General features: G+C 42.3%; 1 protein-coding gene across 1 annotated transcript in view; it reads left to right on the top strand.

Annotated features, from left to right (window-relative positions):
- Positions 1-3706: 3706 nt before the first annotated feature.
- Positions 3707-19650, top strand: part of prdm6 (PR domain containing 6) — a gene marked incomplete at both ends in the record, with an annotated part of 81869 nt that continues 65925 nt past the window's right edge. The window contains 3 exons of the mRNA XM_079222374.1: positions 3707-4379; positions 14821-14969; positions 15398-15556. Of these exons, the coding sequence (XP_079078500.1) occupies positions 3707-4379; positions 14821-14969; positions 15398-15556 (981 nt within the window). The remainder of the gene's footprint in view (positions 4380-14820; positions 14970-15397; positions 15557-19650) is intronic.

Here is a 19650-nt window from a genome sequence, read left to right on the forward strand (position 1 = left end):
TCTGATTGATTGGGGTGATGATGTACTTAAAATTAGCCGATACATTTTCCCAACACTTACGCATTTAACAGTGGTGGTGCTAAGCTGCGTTCACAGGAAAAGTGATTTGATGTGAACGCAGCTTTAGACTTTGCCATGATTATGGACTTGACTTCCTCATATGCGTTCATGATCATCTCCTGCTCCTCAGCTGTGAAATAAGAGGCTCTTCTTTTGAGTTTATTTGCCATTGTAGCGTTAGAAGATCATTGAATCTGTGCTTGACTCCTCCCCCTTTTGAAGAGGAGCGTGCACGTGCAATTATCCTGATGACTGACGTCTGGTTTGAATTAACGAGACTGTTTGAGGGCGGATCAGCCTTTGAGGAACCGACATAGCCTGCCGTCAATCATCGGGGTAATTTAAACTGGATAATAGAACATTTGATCGACTTAGTTGAACCATGTACGAGGAATGGGTCCCTGAGGTAAACAAGCCAGACGTAAACAAATCAGATGTAAACAAATCAGACGTAAACAAACTGGACGTAAACAAATCAGACGTAAACAAATCAGATGTAAACAAATCAGACGTAAACAAACTGGACGTAAACAAATCAGATGTAAACAAATCAGACGTAAACAAATCAGACGTAAACACAGCTCCTTATCATCTGTTGGAAACCTTTTTCACAGCGGGAGGTGAGAAACAGGAAGGCAGCGCCCTCTAGGGGCCAAGGAGGAAGAGGAGGAAGAGGAGGATGGGCGGGACTTTCACCCAGCAGGCCGCTGTTCGTGTCCCGTGTCGAACCAGAAGTAAACAGAAAGTTAATCTCAGTTACATAACAGATGCGTCCGACTAATTGTAACCCGAACCGTGACCTTTTCCTTAAAACAAGTACACTGTAAAACATCTGACTGTGCATTTACAGTAAATTACTGCTTTTCTAGCCGCATTACTTTGACATCAAGTTAAAGTTTTACAATAAGTTACCATGAAATGACGGCTGTGTACTGTGAGCTCCCACCAACGTTCACAGTTTTACGTAGAATCACAGTACAATGCTGTAAAACGACAGTGTGGTTTTACAGCATTGTACTGTGATTCTACGTAAAACTCTCCAGTCAACCTTCAGATCTTCTGACTGTCGTCTGACTGGATGCACATTTCTACTCTGTGTCAATAAAGATCATTACAATTGAATTAAAGTGGAAAGCAGTGAAGAAGAAGATGGAGAGAAAGAGAAACAGATAAAAAGATGAGGATGAGGATGGAGAAAAAGAAAAGAAAGTGAGAGCGAGAGAGAAATAATGTGTGTGAATTATAGGGGAGGGAGAGGAGAGGGGCGAGAGAATGAGAGAGAGAGAGAGAGAGAGAGAGAGAGAGAGAGAGAGAGAGAGAGGCTCGCGCAGCCACCGCTCCGGTAGTTTTGGCTCCGGAGACGCGCAGGACGCAGCTCCCGTCGATGGTTCACCGCAGCCCGGAGGAGGGACAGACCTTCCACCGCTGCCCGGAAATCAGCGCCCAGGAGCCGCACGCACTCTGCCAGCAGTGAGCCTCCTCTACGCTGCCACCAACTTTTACACATTTTGCAAAAAAAAGAAAAGAAAACACACAACCGCCCGGGAAACTCCGAGGAGGGAGGAGGACACCCAGCGCAGCGTCGCCGCCTCTCTACCCGCTCCAGCGCTGCCTCTGCGCGGACACAGACGGCTCGCCGGACCGCTGATCTCACTTGGACTTAACCGGAGCTTTTTCTTTCGTTTTGTATCCCTCAATGAAACTTTTTCCTGGTTAGAAGTAACTCAACGTGCGCTGGCTGCTTTCTTCCCTTTGCGGTGCGGCTGTCTTTGCGCTCGTCGTGCGTAAACCAGCACCAGAGTCCCGAGACCCGAGACCCGAGACCCGGGACCCGGGACAGCGGAGCGGCGGTCCAAGCGGCTCAAGTCAGTGCACTCAGCGGGGTGTTGAGGGTAGTTTACCCGCACGTTGTGTCTCATGGCCGGGTTCTTATCTGCAGGAAGAGACTTCTGCTCGTTCTTTAGCGGGATGATGTAGAAGTACTTTTACTAGGATGATGCAGAAGTACTTTTACTAGGATGATGCAGAAGTACTTTTACTAGGATGATGCAGAAGTACTTTTACTAGGATGATGCAGAAGTACTTTTACTAGGATGATGCAGTAACACTTTTACTAGGATGATGTAGAAGTACTTTTATTAGGATGATGTAGAAGTACTTTCATGAGGATGATGTAGAAGTACTTTTTTTAGGATGTACTTTTATTAGGATGATGCAGAAACACTTTTATTTGGAAAATGTAGAAATACTTTTATTATGATGATGCAGAAATACTTTCAGAATCAGAATCAGCTTTCAGCACACATGGATTTTGTCTCTGGTTACACGTTGCTCTTACACACAATATACAATAAACACCATAAATATAAAAAAGACATTAAAGACCACAGTAGTCAACAAAGTGCAAGTAGTGCAGATGGAGCAGGATGATGTATAAATACTTTTACTCAGATGATGTAGATGTACTTTTATTAGGATGATGTAGAAATACGTTCATTAGGATGATGTAGAAATACTTTTACTAGGATGATGTATAAGTACTTTTATTAGGATGATGTAGAAATACTTTTATTAGGATGATGTAGAAGTACTTTCATTAGGATGATGTAGAAATACGTTCATTAGGATGATGTAGAAATACTTTTACTAGGACGATGTAGAAGTACTTTCATTAGGATGATGTAGAAGTACTTTCATTAGGATGATGTAGAAGTACTTTCATTAGGATGATGTAGAAGTACTTTCATTAGGATGATGTAGAAGTACTTTCATTAGGATGATGTAGAAGTACTTTCATTAGGATGATGTAGAAGTACTTTCATTAGGATGATGGGGCTGAAAGGGAACCAGGTGCTTCTTAGATTTCTGGATATGTGTTTCAAATTTAAAATTTGTGTCAATTTTGGAAATAATGTGGATTTATTTATTTATTACAAGCGGAGAGTTTAGAAAGTGAAGAGAAACATGTGAACCTTAAATATGTCTCCAAAGTGTCCGAATGTTTAATTCCAACAAAGAGAGTTCATGTTCTTTAGAATAAAATCTGATAATCTGTTCATATTAATAATCTCTTACGTGTGAATTTAAAGTTGGAGGTCTGAGTCTCTTCTGATCTTTTAGTTTTAAGCTTAGATGTAAATTCAAGTTAACATGATGGAACCTGTGGAATCAGACTCTTTAACTGTAAATTAAATAAAGACAAATGTGTAATCTGGAGAATAAAAACTACTTTAAATGAGAGGATTTGCACCCTGGAGGATTAAACGTGTTCCATTTAAAGTGATGATGACATTTAGTTCATCTCTCTAATGGATTCAGATATTTTCTTTAATTGATCTAAATAAACAGGATGAACACAAACATGAAGCCGACGGTAAAAACCTGTAAATCAGGAGCGACTCGGCTCAGCGAAGAATATTAAAGAATATAGAATGAGTGCCGGAGGCTGAGAGATGAGATCGGTTTGACTTTCATGATCATGTGTTGAGTTAAATGAGGAGAGAGCCACGGTGCTTCTCTGTTGACAGCCCGTGAAGCAACACGTCTCCAGTGTGACGGCTGCTAGTTTGTGACTGTGTCTGTGTTGCGTTCATGACCCTGACCTCTGATGATTGACAGCTCCCCCTCGGCCCCGCCCCCAGCCGCCATGCTGAAGCCGGGCGACCCGGGCGGCTCGGCCTTCCTGAAGGTGGACCCGTCCTACCTGCAGCACTGGCAGCAGCTCTTCCCGGCGGCGCCGCCGAAGGACCGCCTCTCCATCCCCACGGACGGCCTGCGCCCGTCACGGCTGCACAGCCACCTGCTGGCCTCCTCGCACTGCACCTCCTCTTCCTCCTCCTCCTCCTCGGCTGCAGCCGCTCTCACCCCGGCCTCTTCCTCCTCCTCCTCCTCCTCCTCTTCCTCCATCTCCAGCTCGGCAGGGCTCTCCCAGCTGCCCGGCCCCCAGCACATCGCTCTCTTCGGGCAGGCGTTGGCCCCGGTGTGTGCCGGGCCTGGAGGAGGAGGAGGAGGAGGAGGAGGAGGAGCAGGAGACCTCATGGTGATCGCACCCCCGGACAACCAGCAGGGTCTCCACCCGGCAGCCGGGCTTCTCCATCAGGCCAAAGAGCAGAGCTGCGGCGTGGTGTCGTCCAGCGTGAAGAGCAGTGGAGGAGGAGGAGGAGGAGGAGGAGGAGGAGGAGGAGGAGGAGGAGGAGGAGAGGAAGGCTGCAAGCCGGCCAGGTTCAAGCTGACGTCGGAGGAGCTGGACTACTACCTGTACGGACAGCAGAGGATGGAGATCATCCCTCTGAGCAACCAGACGGGAGAGCTCAACAACCGTATGTACACACACACACACACACACACACACACACACACACACACACACACACACACACACACACACACACACACACACACACGTTGATGTTGTTGCTGTTAATTTCGGCCTTTGAATGCTTCTCAGCGGCGACTTTTAAACAGTTTAATATTATTAAAAATGATCAAAATTATATTAATATATTATAATATATATATATACATATATATATTTATATATATATGTATATATATATCAATTTAAGTTGAGGAATTTGTTATTATGATATTCAAATAATAACTATTCGTACTAATCTATAGGTTTTTTTCTTTAATAATAACTTTAATAATTATTGCCCCATATTTCTATAATATATCTGCAAGAGTTTATTACACTTTATTAAAATGTAATAATCTCTTTTTATTATTCTTGAAATTATATAATCAAATTATGAAATATTTCTTTAATATTTCTTATTTACTTTTTATTATCTTGCATTTCTAAACTTTAAACTCTAAACTTAAAGTATTAATATAATATACAGATCTAATATAATAATGAATACAATATAAATCTAATAATAATAGTTATAATAATAATAATAATAATCTACATTAATAATCCAATCAAAGCCACAAAAACATGAATATCAGCCTAAAGATGATAAACATTCCCTTTAAATCAGATGTAACATTAAAATGGTGAGAAATAAATAAATAATGTTTTAAGTAAATTGTTTCCACTTTAAAACTATTTGTTTTCCACCAGTTTAAAATATATAAAATATTTGAATATGAATTACTATTCATCATTAGAATAAAACCTCACGTGACTTTGAGGCTACAGTTAGTTTGACAGGAGGAAGAGAAAGAGGAAGAGGAGGAGGAGGAAGAGGAGAAGGAAGAGGAGTAGGCTCCAGGTCAGAGGTCAGCTCTGGGCCTCCCTCCCAGCAGCACCAGTGTTCCCACAGCTCCCATCAACAGAACCAGCTTCACTCAGACTTCACGGACACGAGCTCCGGGTCACGCGCTCACGTGTGCGTGTCGTTCTTTCATGCGCGCGCACTCTAATGCTTCATCTCTAAACTTAAACTCGATCAGATCGATGCTTCCGTTTCATTTCCTTCACTTCCGGTCAGAACAAATCAAACGGAAGCTTTAAATCTCTTTTCTTCTTCTACGCTTTTAAAATCTACTTTAACGGGTTTTTATTTATTTATCTAAATGTTGTTGTTTTAAACTTATTTACAGTTTTTAGCTCCGCAGTAAAATAACATAAATAAACTATAATAACTACTTTTTATTGAGCCGACTTTGATGCGAAGAGTCCGCGCGTGCGCGCGCCTTTTACGCATGACGGCGCTCTGTCGATATCTGTCCACACACACACACACACACACACACACACACACACACACACACACACACACACACACACACACACACACACAGACACACGGCCCGTTACTCTCTCCGGTGTCAGGCGCGTCCCCGGCGCCGCGCACGAGGAGATCAAAGCGAAGGCTCGTGTCTGTTTGTTCTGGAGCCGATAATAAAATATATAATATAATTTACTGTATTTAATACTCATAATAACACATGTTTCAGTATCACTGTAATTTAATAATAACTCTTTAAATAAACACAAACTTCCTATATGACTTTATTTTTGTTGACTCATGCACGCGCGTGCAGGGCTCTTATTACGTCATATTTTAATAGATTATAAAAGATTAACTGTTTCTTTTATACCAATCACGGTTTTATTTTTAATATAAGTATTAATTATAATATTCCTGCTCTAGTTCGGTGTTACAGTGAATTTACCTTCATTGATTTTTGTATATGTTATTTCATAAACACAGCTATATGATCCCTTTATTATCTCCTTAATATTATTATCTTCTCTAATGACGTGCTCACTCTTACAGTCTTTTATAACAATAACTCATCTTATTAATGTTTTGTTGTCCGATGATACATCAGTAATGTTTCTATAGTTTATGTCTTTTTAAGCTGCATGATTAAGAAACAGAAATCCCATCTTTATGAAATAAAACACACATAATAGTTAATAATAGTTTAAGTTCGAGACCTTATTAAGAAGTGCGTGTCGCTGCTTTTGATTCTAAACAGCGAGATTATAGCACGCGTGTGCGCGCGTGCGCGTGCGTGTGTGTATATTCCGTGGTGATAAAACGGAGCATCAGCAGTAATCTGCGTCGATACGCGCCGGCAGCGCCGATGAGGGATGGAGGGACGAGCGGGAATTAATTGCTGTGTATAGTTTTGTGTTTGAGAGAGACAGAGAGAGAGAGAGAGAGAGAGAGAGAGAGAGAGAGAGAGAGGTTGGGGATCGATCCCCCGGCCACCGGCCCGCTATTTATCATCCCAACACGCTGTATTGAGGTCTCTGGGGTGTGTGCGCGTGCGTGTTAGTGTAGATAAAGCAGTCACACACACACACACACTCACACACTCACACACACACACACTGATGTGTCACCGTCCGACCTCAATTATTAATTACACCAATAATAATAACAACAATGATAATAATAGTAAATGTTATAATTGTGGATTTTAATAATAACAATTAAACATAAATTATGTTTTCAGTCAAACGTTTTTGTGATCAATATATTTGAATATATTTGTATTTATTGTTGCTTTATTATTCTGGTTAATGAACCGTTTTCTCACATATTTTTGTCCTTTTTCATAAAACAACATATTGCTATTTAAATAGATTTTGTTCTTAACCCATTAAAGAGTTAAATTACATAATTGTCTCCTGTTTGATGAAGAAAATATGAAAACATTAATAACCTGAGAAATGTATTCACATGACAGGTGATCATTTATTTAAAAGTGATCCAGATATATTTTAAAGAATGCAATCATAATATTTAGTATAGCTGCAGATTTATTGTCTTTGCATTATGACAAATATAAAAGTGAATCCATGTCATTATTTCTTTATTCTTTTATTAACAGAAAATCCTTCAAATTAATTACAACTTTAATTAAAACCTTTTCCTTTAAAACATAATATAATAAAAAAAAGTAAATTCAGATTTGTAGAAATGGAGAATAAAACATTTAGCTTGAAGTTTAATATTTCAATGAATTTCAATATTATTTATTTCCGTTAAGATAAAATAATTATTTATTAATCAGTTTACAGGAGAAACAAAACGTGAGACTTTATCACAACGATTGGACTTAATTTGCTTTGATGAGTAAACAATTCTTATTAATTGTTGTTATAACACACACACACACACACACACACACACACACACACACACACACACACACAACGGACAGCAAATCCAGAACCATTTAATTCCTATGAAAGCAAACCAAGCTCATAGATGGATTATTAAAGGGGTCTACTGGGCAAAAACCCAGGGGCCCAACATGTCAGGGGCCCTTCACCTGCCAAATGTCCACAAAGAGACACAAAACAACTACAAAGAGACACAAAGCAACAACAAAAGATGCAAAACCACTACGTGAATAGACTCACAACAAGTATGAAAAGAGGTAAAACAACCTCAAAGATTCCAAATGATTTTACAAAGAAACAAAAATATATTATAAAGAGATGCAAAGAGACAAAATACAATTACACAAAGATGCAAAACAAAAACGTAAAGTGACCCACAACAACTATTAAAAGCAGGAAAATAACCTTAAAGAGTCACAAAACATCTACAAAGAAACAACAAAGGATTATAAAGAAACACAAAACACTAAAAAGTAACACAAAACAACAATAAAGAGATACAAAACAACCACAAAGAGACACAAAACAACCTCAAAGAGACACAAAACAACCTCAAAGAGTCACAAAACATCTACAAAGAAACAAAACAGGATTATAAAGAAACACAAAAAACTTAAAAGTAACACAAAACAACAACAAAGAGATACAAAACAACCACAAAGAGACACAAAACAACCTCAAAGAGACACAAAACAACCTCAAAGAGTCACAAAACATCTACAAAGAAACAAAACAGGATTATAAAGAAACACAAAAAACTTAAAAGTAACACAAAACAACAACAAAGAGATACAAAATAACTACAAAGAGACACAAAACAATCATAAAGAGACAAATAGCAACAACAAAAAGCCAACAGGTGTCTCATAAACCATTCATTAAAAAGCTAACTATGCAACTATTCCACAATAAAAGCCTCAATGAGTCAACCTTCTTGGGATGCTTTTACCGTGAAGAAGTAACAGGAAGTGATCGTGAAAATAATATAATTCATAAAGTTACACTGTGTAGTAGAGGGCAGAACGGCTCCAAAACGACCTACTACTATATATATATATATACATATATATATATATATATATATGTATATATATGTATATATATATATATATATATATACATTATCACCTTTCAAATCATATTTGTGTCCCGTGACTCCAGTATCTCCGTTAGCTCTGTGTTTGTTCTCCTGCTAGCTGCTAGCTGCTAGCTGCTAGCTGCTAGCTGCTACACCATGTCTCTACTGTCTGCAGCGTTGAGCTGACGGACTTCAGAGGGTTGTATTTATTTATCGACGCTTGTTTGATGTCCTGGACGGTAAACGCGTGGCAACAACAACCAGGAGCTGAGAGAGGGTTTCAGTTCAGATCCCAGAGGCCGGCTCGCTGTGAGGTCCGTCCTCATCTGGACTCACAGCTGTGGGAACAAACTCAACATGGAAGGTCTTCACAGGCGTCAGTTTGAGACCTTCTGCTCGGTGGTGACGGCGACTCGTGGGGTCAATCCCTCAGGATTAACTTCACAATATGGAGGGAATAAAGATTGAAAACAGGCGTTTTTAAAAGATGAAAATGTTTGCGATCGAGGTTTAAAGATAATCTCCATAAAAAAAGGAGCCGAAAGCAGCAAGAAACGTCTCGCTAGAGGTTTTCAGAGCCGACGGCGTCCGGCGCTCAGACTTCAGAGGCGGAGCGGGGCTGTCTAAACACTGGCGATGGATGTAACGCAATACTGAGCTTGAATGATGGGCGGCGAGCAGAGAACGCCATAACAAGTTCACGGCCAGTTCATCAGTCTGAGGAGAGGAAGAGGACGGAGGGCTGCAGGAGGAAGGAGCGGCGGAGGTTAGCGTCATGCTAATGTTTACGCTACAGAAACGACCTCACGCACGTGTTGCATTAACGTTATTAACGCGAAGACGTCTGTTCACCAGCACTATTTTAATAACTTAGTCATAACAAGCCTGGAGAGTTGAGCCAAGAACATAAAAAGTACTTTAAAAGATTCATGATTGATCGGAAATAGAGTTAAAATATCAGGAAATTATGAACAGAAGGTACATTTTCTTTTACTGTTTCGTCAAAAATTTGTATAAACCTCTTGAATCTTCAAAACTAAATCAATTTCAGTATATTATTTAATGAGTAAAAGTTCCATGAGTCTCATCTAATTGAGAGGAGTACTAGCAGTAGAACATACTGCATATAAAGAAACCAGCAAATATATTTAGAAATACATATAAATACGTTGTAATTGAATGAATGTCTATAATTCTTACATTTTTAAATTTAGATAAATGTATTCAAACTAAAAGTGTTTATTTCATTTTGCATTGCGCATATATTTCTCAACAAAATAGATCATGTGTGGAAAATGTATTTTAGTGCCAGTATGTTTACTATATGAGTCGTAAAATTATGATTATTATCCTTGTTCATATTTCCTTGAGTTTGTTTCAGTGTTTTAAAGAATTCACCAGAAACATTCCTTTCAACAAAAAGCTTTTTTTATAAACAAAAGATGTCAAAGTTTAATGTACATAGCTTTGCATAAATAAAACAAAGTACAATTGTTTAAAACAAGAAACTATTTGGTCAAAAAATAAGTCAAACAATAAGAGTTTATCCGTGTGTATTTGTATCAGTTTGTAGCATAAAATAAATCGGAAGAAAAGCTCACGGAACGTGTCCACAGTTTGACTCTGAGCTCCTCTTCCTCCTCTTCATCGTCCTCATCGTCCTCCACTCTTCCTCCTCTTCATCGTCCTCCACTCTTCCTCCTATTCATCGTCCTCATCGTCCTCCACTCTTCCTCCTCTTCATCATCCTCCACTCTTCCTCCTCTTCGTCGTCCTCCACTCTTCCTCCTCTTCATCATCCTCCACTCTTCCTCCTCTTCGTCGTCCTCCACTCTTCCTCCTCTTCGTCGTCCTCCACTCTTCCTCCTCTTCATCATCCTCCACTCTTCCTCCTCTTCGTCGTCCTCCACTCTTCCTCCTCTTCATCATCCTCCACTCTTCCTCCTCTTCGTCGTCCTCCACTCTTCCTCCTCTTCGTCGTCCTCCACTCTTCCTCCTCTTCATCGTCCTCCACTCTTCCTCCTCTTCATCGTCCTCCACTCTTCCTCCTCTTCATCATCCTCCACTCTTCCTCCTCTTCGTCGTCCTCCACTCTTCCTCCTCTTCGTCGTCCTCCACTCTTCCTCCTCTTCATCGTCCTCCACTCTTCCTCCTCTTCATCATCCTCCACTCTTCCTCCTCTTCATCATCCTCCACTCTTCCTCCTCTTCGTCGTCCTCCACTCTTCCTCCTCTTCGTCGTCCTCCACTCTTCCTCCTCTTCATCATCCTCCACTCTTCCTCCTCTTCGTCGTCCTCCACTCTTCCTCCTCTTCATCATCCTCCACTCTTCCTCCTCTTCGTCGTCCTCCACTCTTCCTCCTCTTCGTCGTCCTCCACTCTTCCTCCTCTTCATCGTCCTCCACTCTTCCTCCTCTTCATCGTCCTCCACTCTTCCTCCTCTTCATCATCCTCCACTCTTCCTCCTCTTCGTCGTCCTCCACTCTTCCTCCTCTTCGTCGTCCTCCACTCTTCCTCCTCTTCGTGGTCCTCCTCTTCTCATGAGGCTGAGGACCAGCAGACTGCGTCTCTGTGGCTCATCTGTTGAGTTCACTTCATGATCCTGACCTGAGAGACCATGAGGCTCAGAGAAGAGACTCTTTGGTTCAGGTTTCAAACTCCTGCTGGATCTTTAAAGATCAAACTCATAACTTCTCTTGACGAAGGATCTTCCACCTTCTTACTGGCTAAATCATTCTTGGCACAAAGAGCTTTAAATCAGATACCATGAGATTCCCCTGCCGATGAAGAACATGAGATGTGGCTGAAGTTCCAGGAAGAAGACGTAAAGAGCCATTGTGTCATTTAGACTTTCAACGTATTCAGATGTTGTTTTAAAAGCTGATCAACAGCCAGGAATAAATGTGGGAATACATGTGGGCATATTGGGTTCGGTCCGGTGACGTGTATCCAGTGACCGTTGTTGAAAGTTAAGGATTAGAACAAGCGAGGAGCAAAAAGGTCCACAAAGGTCAAACAAACACAGGACTTTCACCCAGGAGACCGCAGTCCTTCTCTTGTTGGACGTTCTGCTTGTTACGTAACGTTGTTACTCTTGTGAAGTTGTGTTATGAAAGTCCGCTGGACAATTATTTATTAATGCTAGTTATAGTTGTTAAGTTGTTGCATTGCTTTAGTACGTACAAATGTTGCGTTACACTGTTGTGTTACATTGTTGTGTTACGCTGTTGCGTTACACTGTTGCGTTACGTTGTTGCGTTACGCTGTTGTGTTACATTGTTGCGTCACACTGTTGCGTTACATTGTTGTGTTACATTGTTGCATCACACTGTTGCGTTACATTGTTGTGTTACATTGTTGCGTTACATTGTTGCGTTACACTGTTGCGTTACATTGTTGCATTAATCTGTTGCGTTACGCTGTTGCGTTACATTGTTGCGTCACACTGTTGCGTTGCACTGTTGCATTACGTTGTTGCGTTACATTGTTGCGTTACATTGTTGCATTATGCTGTTGTGTTACATTGTTGCGTTACACTGTTGCATTACGTTGTTGTGTTACATTGTTGCGTTACACTGCTGCGGTACATTGTTGCGTTACATTGTTGCGTTACACTGTTGCGTTACGTTGTTGCATTAGGCTGTTGCGTTACGCTGTTGTGTTACATTGTTGTGTTACATTGTTGCGTTACATTGTTGCGTTACATTGTTGCGTTACGTTGTTGCATTAGGCTGTTGCGTTTCACTGTTGCGTTACACTGTTGCGTTACACTGTTGCGTTACATTGTTGCGTTACACTGTTGCGTTACACTGTTGCGTTACATTGTTGCGTTACACTGTTGCGTTACACTGTTGCGTTTCACTGTTGCGTTACACTGTTGCGTTACACTGTTGCGTTACACTGTTGCGTTTCACTGTTGCGTTACACTGTTGTGTTACACTGTTGCGTTACACTGTTGCGTTACATTGTTGTGTTACACTGTTGCGTTACACTGTTGCGTTGGAAGCGGCTAGCTTGGCTCAAAGTTTCTCCTCCCAACCTTTCTAAAGCTGATGAACATAATTCATCTTGTTTGCTTCTGTAAGTGTAGGAACAAAGTGTTCCCAGAACGTTGAACTCTTCCTTTAAATCGGCTTCTCTCTGTAAGGTTGAGGTCTCCACCTCCAGGATTCTCCAGGTCTCAGTCGAGCCATGAAAAGAACTTGTTCTCTTCTTCTCCCAGCCGTGAGCTCCATGAACACAGCCTTCCATTAGACACAGCGTTCCCATTACTGAAGCCGCTTGAACTGGTTGAGCCGTTCCTGTAAAACATGTTTTCCCAGTAACTGGACCGTGAACCGGCGCTTCACTGCGTGGTTTATAAACCACGGTAATGCGCTTTAATTTACTTCCATCAATCACGCGGACGCAGCCGTCGCTCTCAAGCTGCGGATATTTCATTTTGGGAAAAGCAGAAAAAACAACAACGCTGACATCCTGTTGCTCTGCATTGTGGGAGTTTTGTGAGCAGATAATCATCTCTCATTACGTCGCTGCAGTCAATTAACATCGTTACTGTCAGACGGCATCATGGGTAAATGTTGACGCTCGCTAATTCTGCAAAACGCTGCTCGCCACTTTCAGCCTGAAGCGCCGCCGAGTTACACACACACGGGCCTGCTTCCTCTTTCTTCCCTTCCTCTTTCTTCCCTTCCTCTTTCTTCCCTTCCTCTTTCTTCCCTTCCTCTTTCTTCCCTTCCTCCCTCTTCCCTTTCTTCCTCTACTTTCTTCCTTTACCTCTTCCTTTCCTCCCTCTTCCCTTTTCCCTCTACTTTCTCTCTCTTCCCTCCATTAATCAGTCTTCCAGCCGTTAATCTCTCTGTTGGTTCATATCATTAATAACTAATAATTATATTCAGTACAAATTTGTATTTTTAGAATTTCGGATTTCAGTAAATTTGTATTTTACTTACTTTCAGTTAAATTGTGTAAAATTCAAGGTCACGCCTGTTTTTAATTGTTTTTAATTAAAGGAAGTTCTGCATAAAAGACAAACATGTCACAATAAAGACACATAGCATGAATAAAAGCGCGTGTACACGACGGGCCTGGAATGAAATAAAGAAAATCACAATGTTCACAAAGAAAAATAGAGATCTTAATAATGAAAATGATTAAATTCATAGAGTAAATTCAGGTCGTAAACACAGAATGTTTCCTATAAATATTCTGTGTTAGACTATTAATGAAGGTGAATGTTTTGATATGATGATGTTTATGCATCATATGTTTGTTATAAAGCTGCCATAGAGGTATCAATGCATCTTATAGTTTGATATAAAGGTATCAATGCATCTTATAGTTTGATATAAAGGTATCAATGCATCTTATAGTTTGATATAAAGGTATTAATGCATCATATAGTTTGATATAAAGGTATTAATGCATCATATAGTTTGATATAAAGGTATCAATGCATCTTATAGTTTGATATAAAGGTATTAATGCATCATATAGTTTGATATAAAGGTATCAATGCATCATATAGTTTGATATAAAGGTATCAATGCATCTTATAGTTTGATATAAAGGTATTAATGCATCATATAGTTTGATATAAAGGTATTAATGCATCATATAGTTTGATATAAAGGTATCAATGCATCATATAGTTTGATATAAAGGTATCAATGCATCATATAGTTTGATATAAAGGTATCAATGCATCTTATAGTTTGATATAAAGGTATCAATGCATCATATAGTTTGATATAAAGGTATTAATGCATCATATAGTTTGATATAAAGGTATTAATGCATCATATAGTTTGATATAAAGGTATCAATGCATCATATAGTTTGATATAAAGGTATTAATGCATCACATAGTTTGATATAAAGGTATCAATGCATCATATAGTTTGATATAAAGGTATTAATGCATCACATAGTTTGATATAAAGGTATTAATGCATCATATAATTTGATATAAAGGTATTAATGCATCATATAGTTTGATATAAAGGTATTAATGCATCACATAGTTTGATATAAAGGTATTAATGCATCATATAGTTTGATATAAAGGTATTAATGCAGCGTGTGGCCTGCAGGCTGCGACATGTGTGCAGACAACAGGAACGGCGAGTGTCCGATGCACGGACCGCTGCACTCGCTGCGGCGCCTCGTCGGCACCAGCAGCACCGCGGCAACCGTCACGCTGCCCGACGTCCCTGATTGGCTCAGAGACCTGCCCAGAGAGGTGGGACTTCCTGTGTGTGTGTGTGTGTGTGTGTGTGTGTGTGTGTGTGTGTGTGTGTGTGTGTGTGTGGGTGTGTGTGGGTGTGTGCGTGTGCGTGTGTGTGTGTGTGTGTGTGTGTGCGTGTGTGTGTGTGTGTGTGTGTGTGTGTGTGTGTGTGTGTGTGTGCGTGTGTGTGTGTGTGTGTGTGTGTGTGTGTGTGTGTGTGTGTGTGTGTGTGTTCTTGAAGCTCAAAGTTGTTTCACTTTAACAAAGAAAAATCTTTTTGGAGAAATAATAAAATGTTCTTTTCCTGTCTGACATTTAGATTTAGATATTTATGGATTCTTCATCTCACAGATGAGCAACGCTTCTGCAGCTTCATGGATGAATAGAATGAAAATGAAAACATGAATGATTGTACAAAGAGATTCACAGCGTTCCCTCTGCAGGTCTGCCTCTGCACCAGCACGGTCCCGGGTCTGGGTTACGGGATCTGTGCGTCCCAGAGGATCCCTCAGGGGACCTGGATCGGGCCCTTCCAGGGGGCCCCGCTGCTGCTGGACAAGCTGCACGCCGGAGCCGTCAGGAACAGCCGGCACCTGTGGGAGGTAAGAGGGCATTGTGGGTAATGTAGTCTTCGTGGTGACGCTGGCCTGTGATCAGAGTGTCTTCATATCATCTCAACTGGTTTTACTTTCTACTTTCATCCTGTGGAAGGTTGATGACACTAAGAGACAGAAGGAGGGAGGGAAGGATGCTAGGAGACAGAGGAAGGCTTGAGGCCCCTGGCGCTCTAACCGTCGGCACATTATGGGCTGAAACCATTTGGATTTGGGGCTTTTGAAGTCCTGGAAAACATTTATTTATATACATGTTAATATTATTGGAAATACACATTTTTAGTTTTTTTTATAAAACAAGAATTTGCAATAAAATGTGCTCAACTTTATAAAGTGTTATTTTCATAAAGAGAGAAAAAAGAAAGAGAAAGAAAACAGAAGGAACAGTGGAGAGCAGATCTCAGAAAAAGGTTGTCAACATTTATTTTATTTTATTTAAACTAAAGTACTAAAAGTGGAATCTACTCCTGCATCTTACATATTCCAAATGTCATATTTGTAATTCATGACACAATCCAAACTAGCAAAACTAATATTTGTAATTTGTCCTGACATAAGGACCTGTGGGCGGGGCTTCTCTGTTGCGTAACACTGCAGTAAACTCGTGTCTGACTAAACTTGTTGAAGGAAAGCCAAACAGTTCCCCCCCGTGGGGTTTGAACCGGCGACCTCCCGGTTCCAGAAAGTTCAAACAGGCTGAAGTCACGGCTCTGAGCCTCGTGGTCTCCAGGAGAGCAGCCGGCCGACGGGCTGACAGGAACCCTTCTGAGGCTAAATATTGAGTCAGAGGCCCGCAGGGTTCACTTGGTATCGTGTTTTTTTTGCTTCCTACGATCTGAATTCCTTCGCGTGTTTTCTAAGCGAACCGCCGGCGCTCGTCACCGCGTTCCCCAAAAGAACCCCGCCGCCTCCGAGTCTCCAGCGGTTTGAGGCTCCGTCGTGTTTTCTGACTGATGTCACGCTTCATGTTAGTGTAACTGTCTGCGCTTTTATTATCAAAGGAGCCAATGACGTCATTTGGTTTGATTACATAATCATGGGGTGTTATTTTATTTTGATGTCGAATTCTGTTGGGTTTCCAGTTGATTTGACTTCGTCGTTTTGAGTAAGAGCCGGCAGTAAATGCGGCACCATGCGGCGCCATGCGACGCCATGCGGCGCCATGCGACGCCATGCGGCGCCATGCGACGCCATGCGGCGCCATGCGACGCCATGCGACGCCATGCGGCGCCATGCGACGCCATGCGACGCCATGCGGCGCCATGCGACGCCATGCGACGCCATGCGGCGCCATGCGACGCCATGCGACGCCATGCGACGCCATGCGGCACCATGCGGCGCCATGCGGCGCCTTGGATCGACTGAAGGATTAGCCTGATGCGCCCGCAGCTCTTTTTTCTGTCTCCCGGAAATGAGAAAATGCTTCCTAACATGTCACTGCTTGTGTTTATTGTGATTATTTATTTTTTATTTACTGATTTAGATGCTTTAGGTCATACTCTTTCTAAAGATGTGCAGTATTACTCTGTGGGTTGATGGGAAGGCACCGAACAATACAATTAAAAAAACTCGGGGAGCCATTTTTGAGGAATCTTGCTCAGACTCTTGACTTTTGATCATATCTATGCAGAAAAAAGTTGAAACCTATTTTTTTAAGGCAAGGAGTTGCGGATTCGTTAGAAGTTAAGGACAATCGAATCTGGTATTCATATCGGGGTCATATGAGCTGTAGAACTTTTGGGTCACCTAGTAGTGACCCTCGTAGCCGAAGGACTTAGGGTCGACGCTCGTAGCCGAAGGACTTAGGGTCGACGCTCGTAGCCGAAGGACTTAGGGTCGACGCTCGTAGCCGAAGGACTTAGGGTCGACGCTCGTAGCCGAAGGACTTAGGGTCGACGCTCGTAGCCGAAGGACTTAGGGTCGACGCTCGTAGATGAAGGACTTAGGGTCGACGCTCGTAGCCGAAGGACTTAGGGTCGACGCTCGTAGCCGAAGGACTTAGGGTCGACGCTCGTAGCCGAAGGACTTAGGGTCGACGCTCGTAACCGAAGGACTTAGGGTCGACGCTCGTAGTCGAAGGACTTAGGGTCGACGCTCGTAGCCGAAGGACTTAGGGTCGACGCTCGTAGCCGACGGACTTAGGGTCGACGCTCGTAGATGAAGAACTTAGGGTCGACGCTCGTAGCCGAAGGACTTAGGGTCGACGCTCGTAGCCGAAGGACTTAGGGTCGACGCTCGTAGCTGAAGGACTTAGGGTCGACGCTCGTAACCGAAGGACTTAGGGTCGACGCTCGTAGCCGAAGGACTTAGGGTCGACGCTCGTAGCCGAAGGACTTAGGGTCGACGCTCGTAGCCGACGGACTTAGGGTCGACGCTCGTAACCGAAGGACTTAGGGTCGACGCTCGTAGCCGAAGGACTTAGGGTCGACGCTCGTAGCCGAAGGACTTAGGGTCGACGCTCGTAGCCGAAGGACTTAGGGTCGACGCTCGTAGATGAAGGACTTAGGGTCGACGCTCGTAGCCGAAGGACTTAGGGTCGACGCTCGTAACTGAAGGACTTAGGGTCGACGCTCGTAACTGAAGGACTTAGGGTCGACGCTCGTAGCCGAAGGACTTAGGGTCGACACTCGTAACTGAAGGACTTAGGGTCGTCGCTCGTAACTGAAGGACTTAGGGTCGACGCTCGTAGCCGAAGGACTTAGGGTCGACGCTCGTAACTGAAGGACTTAGGGTCGACATTCGTAGCTGAAGGACTTAGGGTCGATGTTCGTAACTGAAGGACTTAGGGTCGACGCTCGTAGCTGAAGGACTTAGGGTCGATGTTCGTAACTGAAGGACTTAGGGTCGACGCTCGTAGCTGAAGGACTTAGGGTCGACGCTCGTAGCCGAAGGACTTAGGGTCGACGCTCGTAGCTGAAGGACTTAGGGTCGTCGCTCGTAACTGAAGGACTTAGGGTCGACGCTCGTAGCCGAAGGACTTAGGGTCGACGCTCGTAACTGAAGGACTTAGGGTCGACATTCGTAGCTGAAGGACTTAGGGTCGATGTTCGTAACTGAAGGACTTAGGGTCGACGCTCGTAGCTGAAGGACTTAGGGTCGACGCTTGTAGCCGAAGGACTTAGGGTCGACGCTCGTAGCCGAAGGACTTAGGGTCGAATACCTCAACTTGAATACAAAACAATGGAAAAGGTTCTGTGATCGGGTTCTATATACGTATACGTAATATTACGTTCGTTTTTGCCCTCAAACCAAAAAAGACAATATTCTCAATCAGCTGTTTACGTGGATTATGAACATTAATATTTACCGTTTACGTGCAGCCGTTCATATTCAGAACTCTTTTCAGAGAAGTTTTTTTTCTTGGTTTGTACCTTGTGACCTGATATAAAAGCGGACATCAGGTCACAAGGTACAGATCAAGAAAAAAACATGGTATAAATCCCAAAAAACGGAAAAAAAAACATGTTAGGTATCAAATTAAACATAAAAATCAGGGCTACAATAATATATTATCCTCATGAACAACCTCTGAACACAACTCAAACAATACATAGGATTAGGGGTTAGGGTTACTCCTCCTCCTCCTCTTCCTCCTCTCCCTCTCCCTCCTCCTCTTCCTCTGAGGTGAATCGTAGTCGGTTATCTAAATATTTTCCGTGTCTCAGATTTATCGTCTCACGTCTCTGGCCGTGTGGAGGTCCAGACTGTTGCTCTTGGGCGACGATGATGATGGTGGTGATGATGATGGTGATGATGATGGCAGCAGGTTTATGAGGCGTACTGCTGCTAACGACAGGTTAAAGGAAACTGAAAGATTTGGTGGTCGAGTCACAGACGGGATGAAAGAGTAGTAGGCCTTTATTTTGGTTTATTCAACCTTAGTTTCACCTTAAACACGAGATCCATGTGTGTGTGTGTGTGTGTGTGTGTGTGTGTGTGTGTGTGTGTGTGTGTGTGTATGTGTGTTTAACACAATATCCATCTGCAGAGTGTGAATGAGCCACAGACTAACAGTGCACCTTTTTAGAAAGATTAAGACCTAAAGCATCGACATCTGCAACAATAACCACAATGCAGGAAAG

This window comes from Taurulus bubalis (assembly GCF_910589615.1).
Source record: "Taurulus bubalis genome assembly, chromosome: 8".
Classification (NCBI taxonomy): Eukaryota; Metazoa; Chordata; class Actinopteri; order Perciformes; family Cottidae; genus Taurulus; species Taurulus bubalis.